This window comes from Poeciliopsis prolifica, unplaced genomic scaffold, assembly GCF_027474105.1.
Source record: "Poeciliopsis prolifica strain line A6 unplaced genomic scaffold, Auburn_PproV2 SCAFFOLD035, whole genome shotgun sequence".
Lineage (NCBI taxonomy): Eukaryota > Metazoa > Chordata > Actinopteri > Cyprinodontiformes > Poeciliidae > Poeciliopsis > Poeciliopsis prolifica.
In genome coordinates, this window is record NW_026562410.1 from 743,783 (window position 1) to 765,981 (window position 22,199).

Here is a 22,199-nt window from a genome sequence, read left to right on the forward strand (position 1 = left end):
ACGTAGACGAGTCAGACACACGTATTTACTCCGGCTTTTTTTTCTTCACTTTCTTTCCATAATAACCAGCATCTCGCTGATGTATTTAAATCCCGCGTTTACGTAAAGAAGCCACACTCAGGCAGGAGTTGTGGACCTAATGGGTGGAAAGAAGAAGAAATCAGCCGCTCAGGCTGCCCCGGTGGCGGTGGCCAGCTCCGGTTCTGCCCCTGCAGTCGGTGGTACCGGTGCGGTGGAGGACCAGAAGAAACAGGCAGCCAACAGCAAAACGAATAAACCAGCGAAAGAGACTAAATCTAAAGGTAGTGATCTGGTAATGCAATAAAATGAATCAGTTGCTGTTTGTTAAAACCTGGGAATCTGTCAGCGTGACGCTGTCAATAAAAGCTGCAAGGAGGTTTATATCTAATAAGATCCTAATCGCTGTATGTTTGTGCCATTACTTGTATGTAATTGCCACTGCCAGTATTCCATAAAGGTTTCTGAACCATCAGACCTAACACTTTAACTTTAAGTAGGATCTGTCAGAGGATGTTAAAACTTCCCCACACGAAATGACATGTGGTTGTTTGTTTTGTTCTTACCTCAGCCCCAAAGACCTACAGTCTTGCCAACACAGCTCAGGTGGACACAGGTGGGGCCTCAGACAAGTCCATTCTCAAAGTAAGTGTAACATGTTTACAGAGTCTGAAAAAGTATTTGAAATTCTTTATGTTTTGTGAGCCAAAAACTTCAGTCGAACTCGTCCCTAGATAGGGTGCAGTCTAAGCATTTGTCATTGGGAATCATCTAATAAGCATGCACTTTAATGAATGCAGATGTGAACACTTTTCTGTTTGCATTTGTTACACACTTTGAAAACCCTGCCTGCTTTTCCTTCCACTTCACAAATATCTGCTACTTTGTGTTGGTCATTCTTTTAAAATCCATCTACAACACACTTATTTTTACAAAAATACTGAAGTGTTCAAAGTGCCCCCCTTTCCAATATGAGATGTGTGGATTTTCATAAGGTTTTTTTTTTTTAAAGGTTTCTATCCAAGCTGAGCTGGAGAAGAAAATCATCAAGCTGATCAATGATTTCAGACAGGAAAATGGGGACAAAGGGCCCATTTCTGGCAGACTTACAACTAAGAAGCTGTTGGTAGGAAGATGCCACTATTTTCATTTATCTGGCTTCATTGCATAAGCTAACTGCTGTATTTGTATGTGCTTTAAGGACTTGTACACAGCTCTGGAGAAATTCAACTTCAAAAGAGAGCACATTGAAGAGGCGATGAAGAGCAGCGTCCTGTATGGGGGCGACCTCCACTCTGCTCTCGACTGGCTCTGTCTTAACCTTAAAGATGGTAACAGAGCACCAATGTTCATAAGGGTGTCATTAATGTTTTTCACTGACTTTCTCATTTGTTTTGCCAGATGAGTTGCCAGACGGTTTCAGCCAGCAGTTGCAGGAGGAGAGCCAGAAGAGTCGGCCTAAATTCCAACCACCGCCGCAGCAGAAACCTGCTGAAAGGAACCCCAAAGCGTCCAACAACAGCTACAGAGACATCAACAGGGTCCGTGCGCTGAAAGATTTTTGTGTGCTTGCTCGATGAATGTTTTCCGGCTCAGCATGTGAGCTTAGTTGTGTTATTTTCCAGGTCTCAGAGAAGGACGAAGCTGCGAGCATGAAGGACTGGATTTTGAGGTACGCAGAACAAAGCAGTGACGACGAAGAGGAGGAGGAGGAGGAAGAAGGACATAAGAGGACACGCAATCCTGAATTGGATGAAAAATTTGACCCGGTAAGTCGAATTGAAGAGTCTTTGACTGAGATGTAGAATATTTTGGGGAAGCTCTTTTCAAAAGACTTTGTGGAGCAACTTCCAGTTTTGACGTAGAGTTTCATTGTGTATTGTGTGTAGAATGACAGGTATTTGATCCTCACCGCTCAACTGTATGACGCCAAAGAAATGGCTGCTGGAGCCAAGACCAAGGGAGACAAAATGGGCCAGAGGACGGCACAGGACAGGATTCGGGTCGTACAGCAAGGTGAATGTTATTTTAATTACCAAGCATAAGCATATGAAGGTCTACATTTCTGTTTTTCAGAAAGTAAATGTGATAAGTAGCTTTTCACCAAGTTACTGTGTAATCATGAAGAAAGCTAAACTAAGCAAAACTTCCAACTGTTGTGACATTTTCTTGATCCATTTATTCTCTCTTTTCTAGAAATGAAGCAGCTGGAATCTCATCCCATGTTCAATCCTGCCATAAAAGTTGTAGATGTCCCTCAGAAGGAGAAAAAGACACTTCCCGTGGTGGATGATAAAGATGACCTTAGCTTCAATTTGTTTGATCAAGCAGAAAAGGACCCTCCTACAGAAAAAGGTCAACCCTAAAGTGATCTTGAGTTCAAAATATTATCACTTGTTACTCCACAGACATCATATCCACATCCTGTTATTAAGAGTTTATCATCGTAGTTGGAGTGAGGTTATTTCGAGACACTCCTCTTGTAGTACTTTGAATTACTGCTTTACCTTTTGACCTGATTTGGGTCGTTTTTGTCACAACCTTCAAGCTCTTTGAAAATGTGTATGATTTACACACTAAACCTTGAGAAGCACCTGAACTGCGGTATGTAGTGACGACCTCATTGCACGTCGTTCTTTTGCAGTTGTGAAAAAGAACGAGCCAAAAGACATTCGTAACTTCGACTACACAGCTCGCAGCTGGACAGGAAAGTCCCCCAAACAGTTTCTCATCGACTGGGTCAGAAAAAACCTGCCCAAAAGTCCTCCGCCAGCTTTCCACAAGGTTTCTGCCGGCAGATACTGGCGATGCAAGTAAGCAAAAGTCTCCACGACAAAGAGCCACGTGGAGAAGTGACTATCACTACTGATGTTTAATGGTCTGCTGAGGCTCTGTCTTTTAGACATTATCTATGTGATGTTTTCACATCTATCAGGGTGCGAGTCCAAAGAGCAGATGATGCGCTGGAAGTTTGTCCTACCATCTTGACTGAGGACAGCATGCAGGCTCAGCATCTGGCTGCCACACTGGCCCTCTACAACCTGGTTAAAGGGCAGTCTGTGCATCAGCTCCTACCTCCAACCTACAGAGACGTGTGGCTGGAGTGGAGAGATGGCGAACAGCAGCAGCAGGAAGCGAGCCGCACCGCTGCAAACAAACCTCGAGACCAGTTCATATCCCGGCTCCTCACCAGACTGAAGCAGCAGCAGAACCAGAGTCAAGCCCAGCAGCCTGCATATCAGCTCGGCCAGGAGCTCAACAGCGCAGGAGAAGTCGAGCCAGAAGACTCCTGGGAGAATCTGGCCGGTCTCGATATTGAGGAAAAAGGAGGCAGAGGCAAAGACAAGAGCGAAAAAAGTAAGCAGAAGGAAGGAGCAGCGTCACTTAAATCAGCCAGAGAGCTCTTACTAAAGCTAAAAGAGTCTGCACTCGCCCACAAGCTGCAGGTAAAGCCTCTCTATATTGTTCAATTTACTTCATATGACACGACTCCTCGACGTTTACCGAGTGTTTAACCTTTTGAGGCGGAGAGAGAGAAGCTCCCAGTCTTTCAACACAGAGGCCGTATCCTCGAGGCTCTGCAGCGCCACCGTGTGGTGGTAGTGGCCGGTGAGACGGGCAGCGGGAAGAGCACCCAGATCCCTCAGTTCCTGCTGGAGGAGCTGTTGACTGGGGGCAAAGCCGCTCAGCCCTGCAACATTGCGGTGACTCAGCCGCGCAGGATATCCGCCATAAGCCTCGCCAGCAGAGTCAGCCAGGAGCTGGGCTGCGACGACGGTCCAGGCTCCAAGGTTGTCTTTCATTCACGGCTTGTATTTGATTTCTTGATGTTTCATCTGCCAGTGTAAGAGGTTCTAGTGCACTCTCACCTGCTTCAATGATGACGTTTCTGGTTGAATTCAGTCGTCGCTGTGCGGATACCAGATCAGGATGGAGAACTTGTCTGGGGACTGGACCCGCCTCTTGTACTGCACTACCGGAGTTCTCCTCAGGAAGCTCCAGCAGGACAGACTCTTGAGCTCCCTGACCCATATTATTGTAGATGAGGTACTTACCAACCCTTCCTGAGCGCATAATATGCAGATTTATGTCCTACCTCTGCTTTGTGGCATCCTTTTCTCTCACTTCCTTTTCTCTCAGGTTCATGAGCGCAGTGTCCAGTCGGATTTTCTGCTCACCATTCTTAAAGATGTTGTGATGAAGAGATCTGACCTGCACCTGATCCTCATGAGCGCCACTGTGGACTGTGACAAGTTTTCCAGCTACTTCAACCGCTGCCCTGTGATCAGCATTCCAGGCAGGACCTTCCCAGTTGAAGTAAGTTGTAATTCGATTTTGTCACACAAAGAATCTGAGTTAAAATTTGTGAACAAATATTGTACTGTCATTATTTGTTTATGCTTTGCTTGAAAGGAGCCAAACTTTCTTGCAGTCGTTTTAAAGTGATCTTGATTATGAAGTGTGGGGACTTTAGCAGCTTTCTTATTTATGTTATATTACTACTTTTTTAACCAGTAGTTTAGGTAGGACGTGACCCTCATTGTTCATTGTTCGTCTATGTTTTCCCACATATGAAAACTAAAACCGTTCTTGTACTGAACAGTTTTAGGTAAATTCTAAAACTGGATTTTAGGAGCTTCCTTGCATCTTATTAGATATATATCACTTACCTAATAGGTGATAAAGCAAAGTTCAGTCGGGATGTAAAAACATGCATACTTAAAAAAAATACAATAAAGTGTTTTCAAGTTTCTCGCCATTTTGTTGATGGATGACGGCAAAAGGAAACGAATGGAAGCATTGATTAAAAAAAATGTAAACGAGTTCCTTGCTAATAACATCCTGCTGGTTACTAGTATTGAGGAAAATGCAAGGACTTAAAGGTAACTCCTGCTTTTCAGAATTGGCAGCGAGAATCATAAAATACATGATATATTCTTATTTCTTAAGAGCGAAAATAAGAGCTGCTTGAAGGTCCAAGAAAACAAAGGTGCTGTTTGTTTCCCAGGTGTATCATTTGGAGGACATAGTAGAGCAGACAGGATACATCCTTGAAAAGGATTCCGAGTACAGCCAGAAGATTTTAGAAGAAGAAGAAGAGGTGTCCGTCTCTGTCACACAGAAAGGTGGCAAGACTTTGCAGCACCAGGTAACCTTGACTCTCTGGGCTATCCCTGAGAAAACCTAAACGAGCTGACTCGGTTTTAGATGAGCTTGTGTTTGTGTCAGGAGGTAATAGTGAGGGATTCGTCCTCTGGCTGGGATCTGGGTCCAGACCTCGACCATTTCAGCAGCAGGACTCGGCAGGTGCTTCAGTTCATGAACCCTAATAAGATCAACGTGGACTTGCTCGTAGATCTCCTGGACTACTTGGGTATTATATCATCATCACATTTTGAGGCGCTTTATGATTTTGTTGAAAATTCCTTCTGTGACTGTTTTGTGTTTCTTTGCCAGACAAATCGCCACAGTTTGCAGAAGTGGATGGAGCCGTGCTTGTTTTCCTCCCGGGTCTGGCTCACATTCAGCAGCTTCACGACGTTCTCTCGTCGGACAAGAGGTTTCGGGAGAAAAACAGGTATTTCTACACCACTAAGCACAAATTTTTGCTTTCAAGCACAAAAATCTGTGAAAGTAACTTAAAATGACCAGTTCCCTTTGTTCTGTAACCATATTTCAGGTACAAGATCGTGGCCCTCCACTCTACTCTTTCATCCAAGGATCAGGCTGCTGCCTTCACAGTGCCCCCTGCTGGTGTTAGAAAGGTATTGTTAGTTGCCGCTCGAATCACTCATCTACCAGTTCATAAACTGGTAGCTTTGTGTCTTCAACTTCTTTTGTTGGATTGCTTTTTTTTTTTTCTTTTAGATTGTGCTGTCGACCAATATTGCCGAGACAGGTGTAACGATTCCAGATGTTGTTTTTGTCATCGACACAGGGAAGACTAAAGAAAATAAGTAAGAGTTCTTGAATGAATGATTTACGCTTTCTTGCTTACAAAGGCTTTTACGCTTTAATAGCCCATAATGGGTCTGATTCTCTGTTGATTACAGCACATTTTGCAGCTCATATAGTCTTAATTATGAATCACTGTGACATTTGGGGGTGGAAATGTGGCACAATTTCTGTAAACAATTTATGACACCATTCATGTACTGTTTTATCATTATGCAGCATATATTCATGTCTTTTTTGCCTTTACATACCACAGCCTCAGGTGTTCAGTATGTGTGACTGAAGGATAACAAATAGGGACACATTTTTCTGTGATATTAAAAGTAACATCATCACAACAGTGGGTTAACGATGCCCTTAAATAGGAAACCTGAAGTATATGGTTGCAAAAATAAAATCTCTTCATACATACAGTAATATGTTGTTATATTAATATAATTATTTTAGTATTCAGCAGCCACATTTTAGAGGTACGAGATAAACTAGAGTTTTAATATTTTCTGTTTGTGCGTGTCTCTAATGTTAATTAGGCAGCTGCAGAGAGACGACTTTGGTTATCCTCTATTTGGTTATCCTCTAGACTAGGAATCCACAACCTATCGCTCCTAATATACTTAAAGTATATTTTATGAATCTTTGTGTTTTAATACAGTATCTTCATACAACTCTCCTGACAGAATTTTGCACAAGGAGTATATATCTAAAAACTCCCATAGACGGTGCTGTGTAGTAAAGTTTGTACAACTAACAAACAAGATTTGTCTCCCCTTTGTTTTCCACAGCCTAGGAGTATCTATAAGTGAAAATCTGCTGAACTAACATATTGCTTTGGGCTTCTTCAGGTACCATGAGAGCAGCCAGATGAGTTCTTTGGTGGAAACCTTTGTCTCCAAAGCCAGCGCCCTCCAGAGGCAGGGGAGAGCAGGACGTGTCAGAAACGGTTTTTGCTTCAGACTTTACCCTAAATTCAGGTTTGGAGCATCTCGCTCACCGGCTCATTGTTTGCAGGAATACCGCACTAAAACACTCAATCTGTCTGTCTTTCATACACAGACCTTTCGTTAGTTTTAAACATTTGAAATGTGCCTATTTCCCTTTTGTGACACACGTGCCGCTCGCACCAGGTTTGATGCCTTCATGGATTACTCCATCCCAGAAATTCTGCGAGTCCCGCTGGAGGAGCTTTGTCTCCATATAATGGTAATGAAGCCGCTCTTTGTCACTTAGAAATAAGAAGTCCCACATAGTCAAACAGTGTTTTTCTCCTCTGTGGTAGAAATGTCAGTATGGGTCCCCGGAGGACTTCCTGAGCCGGGCCCTGGATCCTCCTCAGCCTCAGTCCGTCAGCAACGCTGTGAACCTGCTGAGGAAGATCGGTGCATGTCAACCCAACAACCACATCCTCACGCCTTTGGGACACCACTTGGCAAGTCTGCCAGTCAACGTAAAGATCGGGAAGATGCTCATTTATGGAGCCATCCTTGGCTGCCTTGAACCCATAGTAAGTCCTGTTAGCTATTCTTCAGATTATTTCTAAAAAGCTTTTAAGTTGCAGAGCCTTAGAAAAGTATTCCTAATCCTTGATCTTTCTCTCATTTTGCCGTATTTCAACCACAAACTTTCCTTTTGTTCAACTGTTTTTGCTATTGAGTCAAAATTTCATTTATTAGTCAGGTGATTTGTAAAGAAAATTGATTGATCTGGATTTTATTTAGGGGTATGAGTGTAAAAAAAGTAAAACGGGAGGAACCCTCGTACTTTCTGTCACCACATAGGATTCTGTAAATATTATTTTGTATTATTATTGTATTTTTCAGCAGAATTTAAAAAATGTCTTTCTTTCAGGCAACCATCGCTGCAGCCATCACTGAGAAATCTCCCTTTTCCACGCCGATGAATAGAAAGGAGGAAGCAAACCTGGCCAAAGCCGCTCTGGCCACCGCCAACTCTGATCACCTGACGATTTATAACGCATATCTGGGGTATGGACCAGTTTACAGACCCTCATGATTTGTTGATGTTTTTGGTTCAGATATTTTCATAAAACATCAAAAACTATCAATTAAAACAACTTTGAAACATCATAGGAAAGCCTTTAAAAGTACATATAAAGAACTCGAGTACTTTTGTAGAAAAATATAAATGTATCGATTCCTGTAAAGAAGTGATTAACTTTGTTCTTATTTCCATGAATTTATATTTTTTTTATAAGTTCAGCTCTGAGGTTTCTTGAGGTCAGGAAGTTTTGCATAAAAGCATATTAGGAAATACACAGGAAAGAGTTTTTTGGCGGTTTTTTACTTCACTTCTTGTCTACTATTGAAAACTTGTGACTACATGACAAGCTGCACTCCAAGCTTACATTCTTTCTGTGAGCACCTTGGTATTTCAGACCTAAATAGAAACCTTTAAAATTAAAAAATAACTTTTAATATATTGACCTTTGTTTTGTTTGATCTATGGTTAATAAGACCAGTCGGTGTGGTTTGATGGCAATTTGTTTATGTTGCATGGTAATTAAAGGCATCATGGTTGCCAAACTGTGATAAAAAGAGTTAATTAATGTAAACAGCCCTGGGTTGACAACCTAATAGTGCAAATGTCAACCATTCGCCATTAGAAATGTCTGAATTGTATACATTTGTTTTCTGGCATAAAGTGATTTTATTAGCTAGGTCTGTGTTTTCTGGTTGTGTTTTAGAACAAAAGTAGGTGGGAAAAAAAATGCTTGCCATCCGAAATGTGCGTTATTGTGTTTATAGAATTTGCTGTTTTCTTTTAGATGGAAAAGCTCACAAACCGAGGGACTGAGAGCAGAGATGTCCTACTGTAGAAAACACTTCCTCAATCGAACAGCTCTGCTCACCATAGAGGTAGCGATATGGTTGCTCTTCACTTGCTCCCACTAACCTCTTCACATCCCTCCTGTAACGTCCAATCCCTCTTGCATGCAGGATGTGAAGCACGAGCTGATGAAGATGATGGAGCAGGTGGGCTTCTGGTCCTCTCGCTCGAAGCAGCGGGCGGCCGCTCCGTCCAAGCCGCAGATCTGCATCCTGAACGCGGCGCTGACGGCAGGGCTCTACGACAACGTGGCGCGCGTGCTGTGCAATCCCCCCGTGGACGGGCTGGAACGGGCGGCCTGCACCGTGGAGACGCCTCAAGGCAGGGCTCAGGTCCATCCTTCCTCTGTTAACCGTAACCTGCAGGTGTACGGCTGGCTGCTGTACCAGGAGAAGGTACTGACAACGTCTTGTGTTTTCTGTTCACTCCATGTCTCTCCATTCGTCTTTTGTTAATGAATGTTCCCCCTTTAGGTTAAATACACCAAGATCTACCTGCGAGACACCACCCTGATTTCTCCGTTCCCCATGCTGCTATTCGGAGGCGACATCGACATCCAGCACAGAGAGAAGCTCATGACGTTAGACGGGTGGATTCATTTCCAGGTCAGAACTTCCACTGCAGCGTGTGTGTCGTCTTGGACCCTAACAAGAAATTCTTGTCAAAATTTGAGTTGAATCTGTTTTAAGATTTTGTCATAACTAAGTGGATTTTATAAAATTATAACAAAAAAAAAGACAAAATAGCTCTTTCCTTTTTGTAAAGAGAGCATTTAATAGTTTACTAGTTTACTTTTGCCAAAGCATTTGTTAGTTACATGTCTTAGTCTGACCCTCTGCTCTTTTATGGTCAATAGTTAGAAATTTTGTTGTTCCTCTTTCAAGGCTCCGGTGCGGATTGGGGTGATCTTCAAACATTTGAGGAAACTGATGGACTTTTTACTTGAAAGGAAGTTGGAGAACCCCAGAATGAATCTGGAAGGTAAACGTAAAATAAAAGAAAAATAGATATGAAGAGTTTCGATTATGCTTCCCTGAACCTTGATCCCCTGTAACTTAGTTACTCTGGACCTTCAAAAATCCCCTGAACTGTGTCACACTGTGCATCAGCAGTTTGAGTTATCATTCTGTCTTGGCTACAATTGTATAACTTTCAGTTATTTTTTGTTGTTTTTAAAGACAAATTGCTCCTCTGTCTGTACAATGAACCTGTCTCCAGCTAGAATGTACATCTAGACGACAGATCGTACAATAAAATGTCTTCTCATTGTAGGTGATTCCACCATCCAGGTGATTCTGGATCTGATCAAATCTGAACAGGCTGTGTAACATCAGTCCACCGCAGGAGCTGGAGGTCACCGAGGAGGACACATTTTACTCACATTGAGGAGAACTGTATATAAAATGCATAAAAAACACTGATCCCCAGATATAGTTACGGGTATTTTCGATTATGTTTATTGTATTATGACTGACAACGAAACAAAATGAAATTGCAATAAACTGTTAAAAATAAAATTAAAAGATTTTAGATTTTAGCCATAGGAGGAATACTTATGTTTTGTGGATTTTTGTAAAAACAGTTCAAGAATTAAGTTCTTTCTTCCCAGGATATCCAGATTCGGTCCTAAGATCTATAACGGCTAGAGCTTGGCATGTTGAATATTTCTTATTAAAACCTCTGATTTATATATCAGTGTTGGCATTTGTTTTATTGTGGACGGGTGTAGTGTCATCATTCTAAGATCTGAACTCTCTCTAAAGCTTTCAGAAACATAATAGTGGACACCGGCTGAAATTAACAGCTTTCTTTATCAAGAGAAGCAGATTTTCAGTAACTACATTGTGCCGAGCAAAGTGAATAAATATTCTGCACACCATGTAACGGGTCAGAAATTGATACTGTGCTGCTGAAGTGCATGGAGGAAGTGTTTTCTGTGTTTGGGGTTAAAAATAAAAAAATCAATGAAACAAAGCTTATTTGCTTGGTCACACAGTAGCAGAGCAATGTTTTGGGGAAAATAACAGACGTAAAAAACAAGTTGTGTAGCCACAATAAAAATTGCTGACTTGTCTAGAAAGATTTAGATTCTTGTGTCGCATCTTACAATGCGACACAAGTAAATGCCGGTGAACTATATTGGGATTTTATGCAACAGTCTATTACTAAGCAGCGCATATTTGTAAAATGAAAGGAAGCTGACACTGTTGTATTTTTGTTTGTTTTACAAATAAAGAAAAAAGTCTGGAATGCATCATATTTAGCTCCCCCAAGTCAGTACTTTGTGGAACCGTCTCTTACCATAGAGTATTCTGAGACATATCTTCACAACTACAAACTGGGATACATTTTTTTGAGAAATAGAGGGAATCAGAATACATGTGAACAGAAATTGTGAAGATTCTCAACTGGGACGCATTGATTGTATGTTTCAGGATTATTTACCACAGGAAGGGTTAGCTAGCCCTCGCTCTTTACAAGGCCTCTATGTAATCTGCAAAGTTTCAGACATTATGCAGTTACTATTTCCATTGTTCTTGGTTGCTTTGGATTCTTACAGGGTTAACAAGCACTGAATAGAAAGTCACACCACTCTTTTCAGGAAATTTTTTATCAAAAATATTTAAAAACAATAATTTTCCTTCGATTTAACAATTATGCACTCCGTTGTGTTTTGCTCCGTCATACACATACGACTTCCACACAAAACGTTGAAGTTTATGGTTGTGACATGGCAAAATGTGAAAAAAAATTCACAAGTTATGAAATTCTCTGAAAGTGTAGTAGGAATGAAGACGGATGAAGCAACAGTATTTCCTTTTTTCCACCGTCTCAAACTCAACTTCATTTCACTAATACATTAATAAAAATACAGAATGACAAATTCAAAGGGCATAGCTTCAATAATTTCACTCTTTTTTATGAGATTTTAGATGAAAGGATTGATGGTGAAGATATAGATATTATGAGGTTATATCATTTATATGTACATCCTCTTTAGATGTGGATTTGAAAGAGGGCTGTTTTTGCAAAAATTTAACAACTTCAAGTTAATAAATAACATAGATTGGGACTTTTTTTGCCCTTGCATTAAAAATGTGAGAATCTTGCCACTCACGAGACAGTGGTCAGTCACTTTCACATCAACAAGGAAATGAAAACTGGTAAACAAATGGCATGTTTAAATCTGGGAAAGTCTTAAGTTAATGCAAAAAAATTAATCAAAGCACAGTTAATATAAACAAATATATAATCCAACCTAACTACAGAATTCACACTGCAATTAAATTTGCATTATTGGCTTAAGATTTATGTAAGTTTCTGTGAAGTGAAAATACTGATCATGAGTGCTTATGATCAATAAATTTATTTTATACATTAGCTTCAAACCTATTTATTTTATTTCATAAAGCACATTCAACACATGACGAAACCTAAAGTGAAACATAGTCTGAGCAGATAGTTATGACACAAATTTTCCATCTGATATGACCGTGTGTGTTTACAGGAAGCCTAAAAAGGGGAAGTAATGGGCTATAACGGGCAAGTCTGAAACTGGTGGAGCTGTATGTGTTAATACTGGATTACACTGTACTCTCCATCCTGCACCAAAGCGTGGTGCGAGTCATCTGCAATGAAAGGACAATAGCCGTCAGAACATGTAGCAAAATCTGCAAAAAGGAGAGAACGCTTTAGTGAAAGAAAACCCACCTCTGTTGTTCTGTGTTGGATCAGGAAGTGGTCCCCTTCTGAAAATTCAAATTAATGTTGAAACATGAATTGTGGTCATATTTTTGCAGCAGCAGCAAAGAACAAGTCATAAAATGAGAAGGTATAAAAAATAAAAATAAAAAAAAAGATTTTGTATTTTCTTAATTACCTCACAGCTGGTGGAGGCATCCGGGAAGGCGGTGGTCCAGTTTGAGACCTTAGTCCTGTGTAGAAGTTGTCGTACACGACTGGAGCTGTTCCACAGAAGCATAGAGATTGTTCACTTGCCGGCAAATAAAAATAAATAAATAACTACTTCCCTGCGTTTATGGGACTGGTTAATTGTTAATGGCACGCTACTATCAGTTTGTGCTGCAGTCACACCTGCGGGTTTGTCTCCGGTCCGTCTGAGATTTACAAAGTGCTCGATATCTTCCTGGACATCACATTGCTCTAGTGACCTCCTCACTTCCTCATATAGCTTGGCACACACAGACACATAAAACACAAAATGTTACACATGTTTTTACTCTGAAAAATACAGTTTTCTGTTCAAGTGAGGAAAATTGATCAAACTACTAGATTGATAGGCTGCACAAAGGGAGCACTGATCTTGTGTTATAAAAGTTCTTATACTGATAAATACAGTTACCTATTTAATAATTGAGTAAAAATGGTCAAAGTAGTAAACCAATAGGCTGGACAAAGGGTGACATTAATTGGAGAAAGTCTGAGCTATTTCACACTGGAGGACAGTTTCAGTGTCCAGATGATCAGACAGCAAACATGATCCAAAAATACTAGTAAGCGCTTCCTGTGGCTGGACAGTGTTCGACAAAACAGTGACTCAAGGAGTCTGAATACAAATTAGATATTTTTGGAAGCATTTCCTTCCACTTTACATTTTATCTGCTACTTTTTGCTAAGCTATTACAAAAGCTTCTAATAAAACACAGCAAAGTTTGCGATTGCAACTTAGCAGACAGGATAAAAAATTCCAAGTTTTATGAACACTTTTGCAAGCCACTGTATGGGCAACACCTATTTACAGCCTAGACCAACATTTATTTTCTGATGCCTGGTGATGTCTGACTCTTAAGCTGCTAAGTGCTTAGCTGTGGTCTGCAGGTAGCTGTTAAATGTCTGTCTGCTGTGTGGTGGGAGTGCAGCGGATTAAAATGATTGTGTCAGCACTTTTTTTACTACCTGGAACAACAGACACCGAAAATCTTCACACCAAAGGAGATCTAAATCCAAAACAATAACCTGAGGAACCTAAGGAGCTTATTACCCTTTTGATAAGTCAAAAATATTGACGTTAGCACTTTGAAGAACATATAATGTCCACATGTGCTTGCTAATTTTAGAATGAGTCTAAAAACTCCTTACAATGAGAACTTGTACTTAAAGTACATTAAAAGTCTTGACAGCCTGACATGAACCCCCCGCAAAAAAGCCATTTGTGTTTGGTCAGGCCAGCTGTTTAAGGAAACAGCTCTATTATTGCTTGCAATGTGAAAAAACGGTTCCTTGTCAGAAGTTTAAAAACAGTGTATGCATATACACAGTTTATGTGTATATAAACTGCATCACAATGTTAATGTGATGTAGATCTCACCAATTTAATTTGGAGCTTTACCTCATCGCTGGTGACACATTGCTGTGAAAGCTGGTTGAGATGAGTCCACACTGTGTTCCTCAGGAAGGTAATACGTTCTATTGACTGTTTTTCAAATATCTGGGATTTAAAAAAAAAAAAAGAACTGGTATTTAGCACATCGTGTGTCTCGAACATTAATTGTTATTCTCAGTCTTACCTCGCAGGCGTTCACATGCTCCTTCAGCCAGTCATCTCTAATTTTCCCCAGAGTTATAACATTCTGTTGGTATAATCTGTCTGCCAATGAAACAGATCCGTCACTATGAATATTCAGTCACATCGATTGGTTTTGTCTATCTTTTAGTGCTTAAAAGCCATGCTTTAATGTAATCCAGCCAGTTCATTCTAGCGATGCTTTTTATTTTTACCTTACCTGCTTCTTCTGCATTCAGTTTTGCCTGCTGAGCTTTTGAATGGAGCTGGAAAATAAATAACAGAATCCTCACTATAAATTAGGAATTTCCACATGGAATAAAAAAAAAAGTGACATTTTCCGAAAATAACAAGTTATGGACAATGCAGTTTACCCCTAAACTGTGATTAGAGTACACAGTAATTATTTATTCTGACAAACACCAAGTTTATTGAAGTTCAAAGGTTCAGACTTGCCATTGTACTTCATCTTTTTTTTCTTTTTTTTTATTTCACGTCACATTATAATAGGTTCTCTGTGTACCTTTTCCACAAGCTTGGTGTTGTTCGTGTTAGTGTTTCGGTTCATGTTCTGATCCGCTTCTTCTTTGTCACGACACTTCTGCTCATATGTTTTCTTGGACTGGGCACAAAACCACAGCAATTAGGAACTGTCATCATTCTGAACTTTTTGTCACCACAAGGAATCAAAGCAAAACAAATAAAATAAGAGGAAATTATTGGTGTATTTAGTTCTCCTTTTTCAACTAATTAACTTATTAATTTGAACATTTCTCTCCATGAAGCCGTAACTTTTTTTTTTGTAAATAGTATAACCAGATGCTTGGACTAAAAGCAACTTGATGGAGCAACTTCCTCCTTCAAAGTAGAAGTAAAGAATTTAATATTTTACAAACTGTTCAAACTGTTTCAGTAATTTTGCTAGGCCTATTTTGCTTCCTATACTAGTTCCAGTTCTCATTGAAGATGATAGGTACCACATACCTTAAAACTATTTAAAGATATGTGGAAGATTTAAAATGAGCTGAAATTTTGTTGTAGATTTTTCTTTCCATTACAAATTGGACTTCAAGAAAAAAGTTGACAAATTGAGAACACATTTAAAATGTTAGGAGAAGAGTGAAAATTCTCAGTTCTTTCCAAGAAGCATCCACAGTATGTTTATATGCTAAAAGAGAAAACATTTCTTTTTTAAAACTTGATTGAAGATATTTACAGAAGTCGCCGCAGGCCTTTGCACTAGAGTCATTTCTAATTTTTCGTTCATATGGATTTTCCATCATTAATACATCTATTGATTTATAGAACACTTTACAAAACGACTAAAGTAATTTACAAAAATAAAAAAAACAGACAAATACAATCACTGACTAAATCTGCTCAAGCTAATAGTTGGGTCTTCTGTAATTTTCAGTGTTGCTACTGTGCTATGAAAGAATAATGTATTTTAAGAGGTTTTACACACTCAAATCTGAACAGTGCTGTAACATGTTTTCATCTCGACTCACATCCATCGTCTTCTTAAAGTATGAGGACTTCTGTTTGTGGAGAGCATCCATCTGTTGTTCTATCTAAAAAAAAAAAAGAAAGAAGGAGAAAAGAAAGGTTATACATCAAATTAACTCAGGCCACCTAAAATATCACAGAACAGATAAGAGCACCAACTTTTTTCCTTGCTTCTTTCTGCTTTTCTTTGAAGTCTTCCAGTTTCTTGACCTCTTCCCTCATACTCTGTGCCAGTTGTAAGTGTGATAGACTAACATGTTCAGTCTCTTAAAGGAGAAAAAAACAACACACACTTTTAGTTGCATTCAGCATGGAAAGCATGAACTCAAAGAGTCATTGTAACATTGTTGTCAAGGCACTTACGTAGCTTAAACATATCCAGCGATCTTTTTAATGTGCTTAAAATATAAAAGAAAAACAGATTACCATTCCAGATTTACATAAATGAAAAAAGAATCATTACCATGTAGTATCTTCCAATAATTGCCATATAGTTTCTTTTGTCACAGGGAATCTATACTCTAACTTTTGAAAAAGGACTAATCAAGTGTCCTAAAAGGAAATACTATTCTCTTCACCAGTCCCTCTTCCTTCCATCTTTACACAGGAACAAAGCTAGAACAGACATCTGACTAAAATGGCAACTTGTGTTGTTGAAGTAGCATGTTAGCAATAGCACTTTAAGTAGGAGCCGACTAAAATATCATTAGGTAACTGAAAGGGGGCCAGTATTGTCAGCTATTCTCATTTTAATGATATGACCACAGTGAATTCCCTTTTTTTAATTAAAAAGAGTCAGTCGAGTAAATGACTGCATCTGGACTGTTAGGTTGCTTACTTCATCTCATTGTGTCCACAAACTTTCTTGGACAAACCAAGCAAGTCTTTGGCGTACCTTTCTTCGATTGAAGCCCTGAAAGGAACAGTTAATGAACAGTGAGTTTCAGAAGGAAGTAGATATATTTTAAAATATGGCAAAAGTTATCTCCCAATATATTTAATAATGATCTTACATTATTTTATGTTCCAAAGTTGTGCACTTTTTAAGTGAAAGGTAAGAAAGCCATGGTTTTTACCACTGATATGCATACAAATCTGAGATGTTGCATGCAGGTTTAAAACTTTGGTCTCTAACATCCTTTTTCACACATAGATGCTAGAATATTTTTCTCATTCACCCTTCCAAAATAGCTGAAACTCAGTCGGAGTGGATCGAGAACATTTTTGGACCGTAAATGCTTATGTAATATCATTAGGTAACTGAATGATATTACATATTTGTGCCTAGTTTCTTAGTTTCTGGTTCAAACATGACAAAATGTGAAAAAGTTCATTTTTGCAAGACGCTGCACCACAAACGTCTCCACTGAGATGGTCACTTTACATCTCATTGGAGAACAAACGTGTTAGAGATAAATCTATTTTGCATATTAACCTCTTGCTTGACTGATAAGCAAAAAGGAATGTACAAAAGCTTACTTTTTGCTTTGAAGCATTACAGATGGTTATAATTCATGCTGATATGCATAAAAAGTATGTACAGTTGCTTCTTTTAAGTTACATCGGACGACACAGCTGAGAAAAATTGACTCAATTTACCTTCATTTGCCACCTTTATCATGCACAGCTAAATCAAGAGCTCCGAAAACTGGCTTAAAGTTCACTGAGCTACTTATGAACCAAAACTGATTACCGATATTTCACTTTTTATCTTCGTTTACCAATCAAGTGAAGAAACACAGCACAGATACAGAAAGAAGGAAACAGGTACTGTTACCTATTTTAGAAGAAAGACCTTTTAATAGTGCATTACTTTTCTTATAAACAATGACATACAGCATGTACAGAAACTCCCAACAAGATTTTGTAACAGTCATGGCGCTTAAAGGCTCAATTCCTTTTAATTCTATTTTCCCTTTTCACAGTTTTAGGTATCTTATCTCAGTAATGTCTCTTTACAGCAACTGTCATGGTCAAAAAGTCTTACTTCTTGTATTTTGTGAAGCAGTTTTGTCCACAGTATGCTTTCCTTTTTAATTTAAGGAACTTTCCGTTGTGGTATTGTGCAATCTGCTTTTTTAGCCATCTCTATAGTTTATTACTGTCCATCATAATGACAAGAATAGTGTTTTGTTGCACTAAATCATAAAAAGCTCCTCAATCATTCACATTACCTTAGCTCAGGTTAGCGGTAGAATATAACAGGGTTTAATGTGTGTGTGTGGTGATGGGTGATGGAGCTTGGGTAGATTGATTATTACAGGAAGAAGGAAGAATTTAGAATGCAAACACGTGACTTTAAAATGCAATAAAATGCATCTAAAAATGCTTCACGCACACACTTTACAACTTAAATAATCCAGAAATGTTATAAGGGGATCAATTTAAGAGTAGTTAAGTGTAGAAAAGAACCTTTTGTAGTCTTGCTGCTCCAGGATGTAAAACACCGTATTATATCTTTACCTCTAGTATCTTAAATGATAAACTTTATTGCTTCCCACAATGACACAAAAAGCTACAGTTCCTGTTGATTTAGCTTTTGGAGTTTGGACCTGAATAAAGTCAATTTCCGGAGCATGCATGAGAAAAGTCCTTACCTAGCTTTCATGAAGTCCTCCACCTCTTTGCATGTTCTTTTTCCGTCATTGAGATACTGAATGATGGCATCGTAGCCAACAGTGGAGGTCAGATCTGGACACTGAAAGAAAAAGAAAAAAAATTGTCGGATTTTCTTCATAAAAAAAAAAAAAAAAAACACCTTCTCACATGTTCCCTGAGCACTCTACTTTAACTGTAACATGTTCTGCCTTCAACTTACACTTTATGTAAATTTATATGTTGAGCTTTGCTGCCTATGTTAGAGTGTGACCCAGAAAAAGTAAAACAAATAATTTCAATTTCTACTTCTTTTGAATGGTATAACAAGATCAATAACTGGAAATCGTATTAAATGAGAAATTTTAGAGGGGAAAAAAAGGTAAATTATAATTGTGCAAATTTGTTGTTATGAACTTTTCTGTTTCATGCTATGAGCTAAGGTTTAAAGTACTGTGCGAATGTCCCAACTTGATTATCTAACAGGTGCATAGAACATAAGCAATCAGTGAAAAGGCTTAACACATATTAACAAATCAAATCGAACTCAATTATCCCAATATGCATCAAGTTTCTTCAATTAAAAAGTACATATGTGAGGCGCACAAACTTTTACATTTATTCTCCATTAGAAAATAAAGCGAAATAAAATTATCTCACCCAGAAAAAGTCTTTGAAGTGAAGGTCCTTCATGACTGAAACAGCCAGCGGCAGAGCGAGCGTGTGTATTCCCTCTGCAACAAACACGGTCGGTCAAGTGAACGACTCTCTCGGGGTAAACGTGTTGCGCGCGCAGTGACGATGACGCCGACAGATAGGTGGGTCATAGCGTTCCCCGATTATGTTTGAGTATGCTGCCCTCTGCTGACTGCAGATACCAATTACAAATTAAAGTCGATGAAAAAAAAATGCTCTTGCGATTAAAAGCGTTTGGTATGTGGGTTGTTTCTGAGGGACGTCTTACCTGTCATTTAGTGCAAATGTGTATGTCGGTCACACATAATTCCCTATTTCTTTAAAAAACGCACAAACTGCATGCATCGTTTGGCAATGGAGATTTGGAGGCTTCTGATATTTTCACACTTTCTCTGTATTTTTTTTTTACCCGTGAACTGTCATCCTGGTTTGAAACTCAAACAGGCAGAAACCCAGAGTACATGTGTGAATGTGTAGAAAACATTATGTCATTATGACGTGTCTATGTCTCTAAGAGAGCAGAGGTTGCATTTCCTGGTAATGGAAATTTGGAAGCTGACAGTATTTACCTTCCCCATCCTGCATAAATGGATAATTTGGTCTAATACATTCATTATAACAGCATAGGTAAGAAAGCAAAAATCATTTTAAAAAATCCCTTTACTAAAAATCTAACGCTAAGAACTTCACTTCATTTTTGGATGGGCTTTTTTATTGCTGTACTGCAGAGATCTACCGAGTATTGTGTGCATTAACATTTGGGGCTATTTGTGATTTAGAATCACAATTTTTTTTAAAAAAAGACTTGAGTTGCTGTAGCAGAAACAACAAAATTATTTTCTGCACCGTTAAAAATGAAAGTAGTCCACCCATTTCTATAAATTATTTTATTTAATTAATTCAATCATTTAATTCAATAAAAATAACAACAGTAGACATGTAAGCAGAGCATCATTCATGACCAAGCAAAGTCAAACTTTTGAGTAACCCGGTTTTAAGCCAGTTTTCCATTACTTTTAACACAAGTGGCTAGCACTTTTTAGCTTACGTCACGGCAAAGAAACATGCAGTACCGCACGGACCACCAGGGGGCGCCCGCGGACCACAGTTGGAGAAAGACTGCACTAAGGGAAAGTTCAGAACGGAAAGAAACATTTTCTGGGATATAAAAATAACACTAGCGAAGCCATTGGGCAACAATTTCACGAACAGTGGTCCGTCCCCGCCCCTTTCTGTTTGCTGCAGGGAGTTTCTTCTCAATAATGTAGCTATGTAAACTAAACATCTGCTGAAGGTCCCGCAGAATTACAGACGTGATCAGACAAGTTTGGACCTGTCCGCTTTCGCTGAAGCCACTGGTATTCTTAAGTTTCACCACCCAGGAATGGCATGCCTTCTTCAGATAATTTTCATTCACTGCAATGACACGTGCATATTAATCGACCAGGGGCAGTTTCTGATTAGGGCTGTTGGCCCCTCGGCCCTCTATGCCCATTCTCCGGCCCTTCCCACCCTCCACTGAACCACAGGATCTGAATGCCAGCCTAATGCAAAATAAACCTACTCTACTCCTTTGTTTGTGTCCCTACTTGCCAGTAAATCTGCTGAATTATTGTAGGACAGTTTTTATTGTATGACTAATTTGTAAAAGTACCTCTATGGCTGTAAAGGCCATTCTTTGACCAGCAGAGGGAAGTGTTTGCGCCTGAGGCCCCGAGAAAAGTTTTTGGAAAGTATTTTTCTGGTAAGCTGCAAGGTTTCTTGAAACTTGATCTCGGAGTCACCAGTGACTACAAGATCCTAACAGAGGGAAATGATTTAATATTTCAGTATAAATCGGATGTGTATTGGAATATGTCTTGTTTCTGTATTATGACTGAGACAAGACCTAAGAGAAGATAGAATTCATAGTCAAGATGTATTTTAATGATTGCCACAAGTATGGACATAATGGGAATGACCAATTGTCACGCTGCTCAGAAAGGAGATGGGTTGTTCTGTCTGCCAGAGATGTATATATTTGTCATACCAAGACTTTAATAAAACTTCAATGAACTTTTTGTTAAAATGCTGGCTGATGCTGTTAGAACGTGTCATCATCCACAGTGCAGTGTGTCCTGTGACATGGGCCAGGAGGAAGTAAAGAAAAAAACCATATAAACCCAGGTAGCAGTTTGTAACTGAACAATTACAAAGACCTTCTTGTATGGAGATATGTCCTGTGGTCTGATGAAACTAAAGTGAAACTGTTTGGTCATAATTACATGAATTATATTTGCAGGAAAATGTGTGACGCTTTGGAACACCAGCCTGACTGGGAAGTATGGGATTTTCACTGCTCGTCCATTCAATAAGAAATTATTTTCTAATTTTAACTGACCTAAGACAAAAGAAGTTTGGTTTGATTTAACAGGACAAAAAAATTAGATTGCTGACTTTTTATTGAGTGATATACATTTTTGGTTTCAACTCTAGTTTTTTAACATTACTATTACAATAAATACCAAGAAATATAGTAAAATGTATTTAAATATTATCTACCTTTATGATGTAGTATCTTTTTCATCTTTGTTTACTTGTAAATTTGTTTAACTTAAATAAAGAAGAATCATTAACTTACGCTGGTGAGTGCTGATCTTAAATAAACCCATATTTCCTGTGAAATACACAGATTTCAGGTCTTGTCATATAATAGGTATTTCTCAGTGGGAGGTTTCAGATGTAATCTTTGTGTTTCTGATTTTGAAACTGATTCAGTACTTTGGAGAGCTTACAACAACACCTCTCCGGCTAAATATGCTTTGCTAAAGAATATGCAATCAGTAACTGTTTTGCAGGACCCATCAATTGATAAACAAGTTCATGGTACATTTACTGTGAAAAAACTGCCTCTCTAGGTACATTACCTACAGTATGTTATGATAACAGTGAACTCAAAAACATTTGGTAGTGCTATTATAAGCTGTGGACACGCCTTCTTCAACCATGTGACCAGTTTGTTTCATTTGTAACTTCCAACGTGGAAGAAGTCAGACAGGCAGAAGAAGCACTTCCTCAGTTC

General features: G+C 39.0%; 2 protein-coding genes across 2 annotated transcripts; one reads left to right on the forward strand and one right to left on the reverse strand.

Annotated features, from left to right (window-relative positions):
• Position 1: 1 nt before the first annotated feature.
• Positions 2–10,507, forward strand: dhx29 (DEAH (Asp-Glu-Ala-His) box polypeptide 29). The gene is made up of 27 exons (XM_055052530.1): positions 2–302; positions 590–663; positions 1,031–1,144; positions 1,220–1,349; positions 1,420–1,559; positions 1,644–1,787; positions 1,908–2,034; positions 2,215–2,373; positions 2,663–2,831; positions 2,954–3,464; positions 3,543–3,809; positions 3,922–4,065; positions 4,159–4,335; positions 5,027–5,167; positions 5,248–5,392; positions 5,476–5,596; positions 5,699–5,783; positions 5,887–5,975; positions 6,816–6,944; positions 7,098–7,173; positions 7,250–7,474; positions 7,819–7,955; positions 8,756–8,846; positions 8,928–9,212; positions 9,291–9,422; positions 9,702–9,798; positions 10,090–10,507. The coding sequence occupies exons 1-27, from the start codon at positions 140–142 to the stop codon at positions 10,143–10,145; spliced, it is 4,128 nt and encodes a 1,375-aa protein (XP_054908505.1). The 5' UTR covers positions 2–139; the 3' UTR covers positions 10,146–10,507.
• A 303-nt stretch (positions 10,508–10,810) lies between these two features.
• On the reverse strand, positions 10,811–19,205 carry pstpip2 (proline-serine-threonine phosphatase interacting protein 2). The gene is made up of 14 exons (XM_055052535.1): positions 19,103–19,205; positions 18,445–18,545; positions 16,686–16,760; positions 16,211–16,245; positions 16,007–16,113; positions 15,850–15,912; positions 14,865–14,963; positions 14,562–14,607; positions 14,346–14,425; positions 14,168–14,266; positions 12,913–13,009; positions 12,698–12,782; positions 12,529–12,566; positions 10,811–12,446 (listed from the first exon to the last, which is right to left on the reverse strand). The coding sequence occupies exons 1-14, from the start codon at positions 19,133–19,135 to the stop codon at positions 12,391–12,393; spliced, it is 1,014 nt and encodes a 337-aa protein (XP_054908510.1). The 5' UTR covers positions 19,136–19,205; the 3' UTR covers positions 10,811–12,390.
• Positions 19,206–22,199: the final 2,994 nt, after the last annotated feature.

What these genes read in the sequence shown, in the direction of transcription:
- dhx29 (XM_055052530.1), top strand. Translation starts at nt 140, where the DNA reads ATGGGTGGAAAGAAGAAGAAATCAGCCGCTCAGGCTGCCCCGGTGGCG. An exon ending in GATTCGGGTCGTACAGCAAG is followed by an intron (nt 2,035 to 2,214) that starts GTGAATGTTATT and finishes TCTCTTTTCTAG; the next exon opens with AAATGAAGCAGCTGGAATCT. An exon ending in ACGACGGTCCAGGCTCCAAG is followed by an intron (nt 3,810 to 3,921) that starts GTTGTCTTTCAT and finishes GGTTGAATTCAG; the next exon opens with TCGTCGCTGTGCGGATACCA.
- pstpip2 (XM_055052535.1), bottom strand. Translation starts at nt 19,135, where the DNA reads ATGAAGGACCTTCACTTCAAAGACTTTTTCTGG. An exon ending in ACTTTAAGAAGACGATGGAT is followed by an intron (nt 14,964 to 15,849) that starts GTGAGTCGAGAT and finishes TTTTGTGCCCAG; the next exon opens with TCCAAGAAAACATATGAGCA. An exon ending in TCCAACACAGAACAACAGAG is followed by an intron (nt 12,447 to 12,528) that starts GTGGGTTTTCTT and finishes CTTTCATTGCAG; the next exon opens with ATGACTCGCACCACGCTTTG.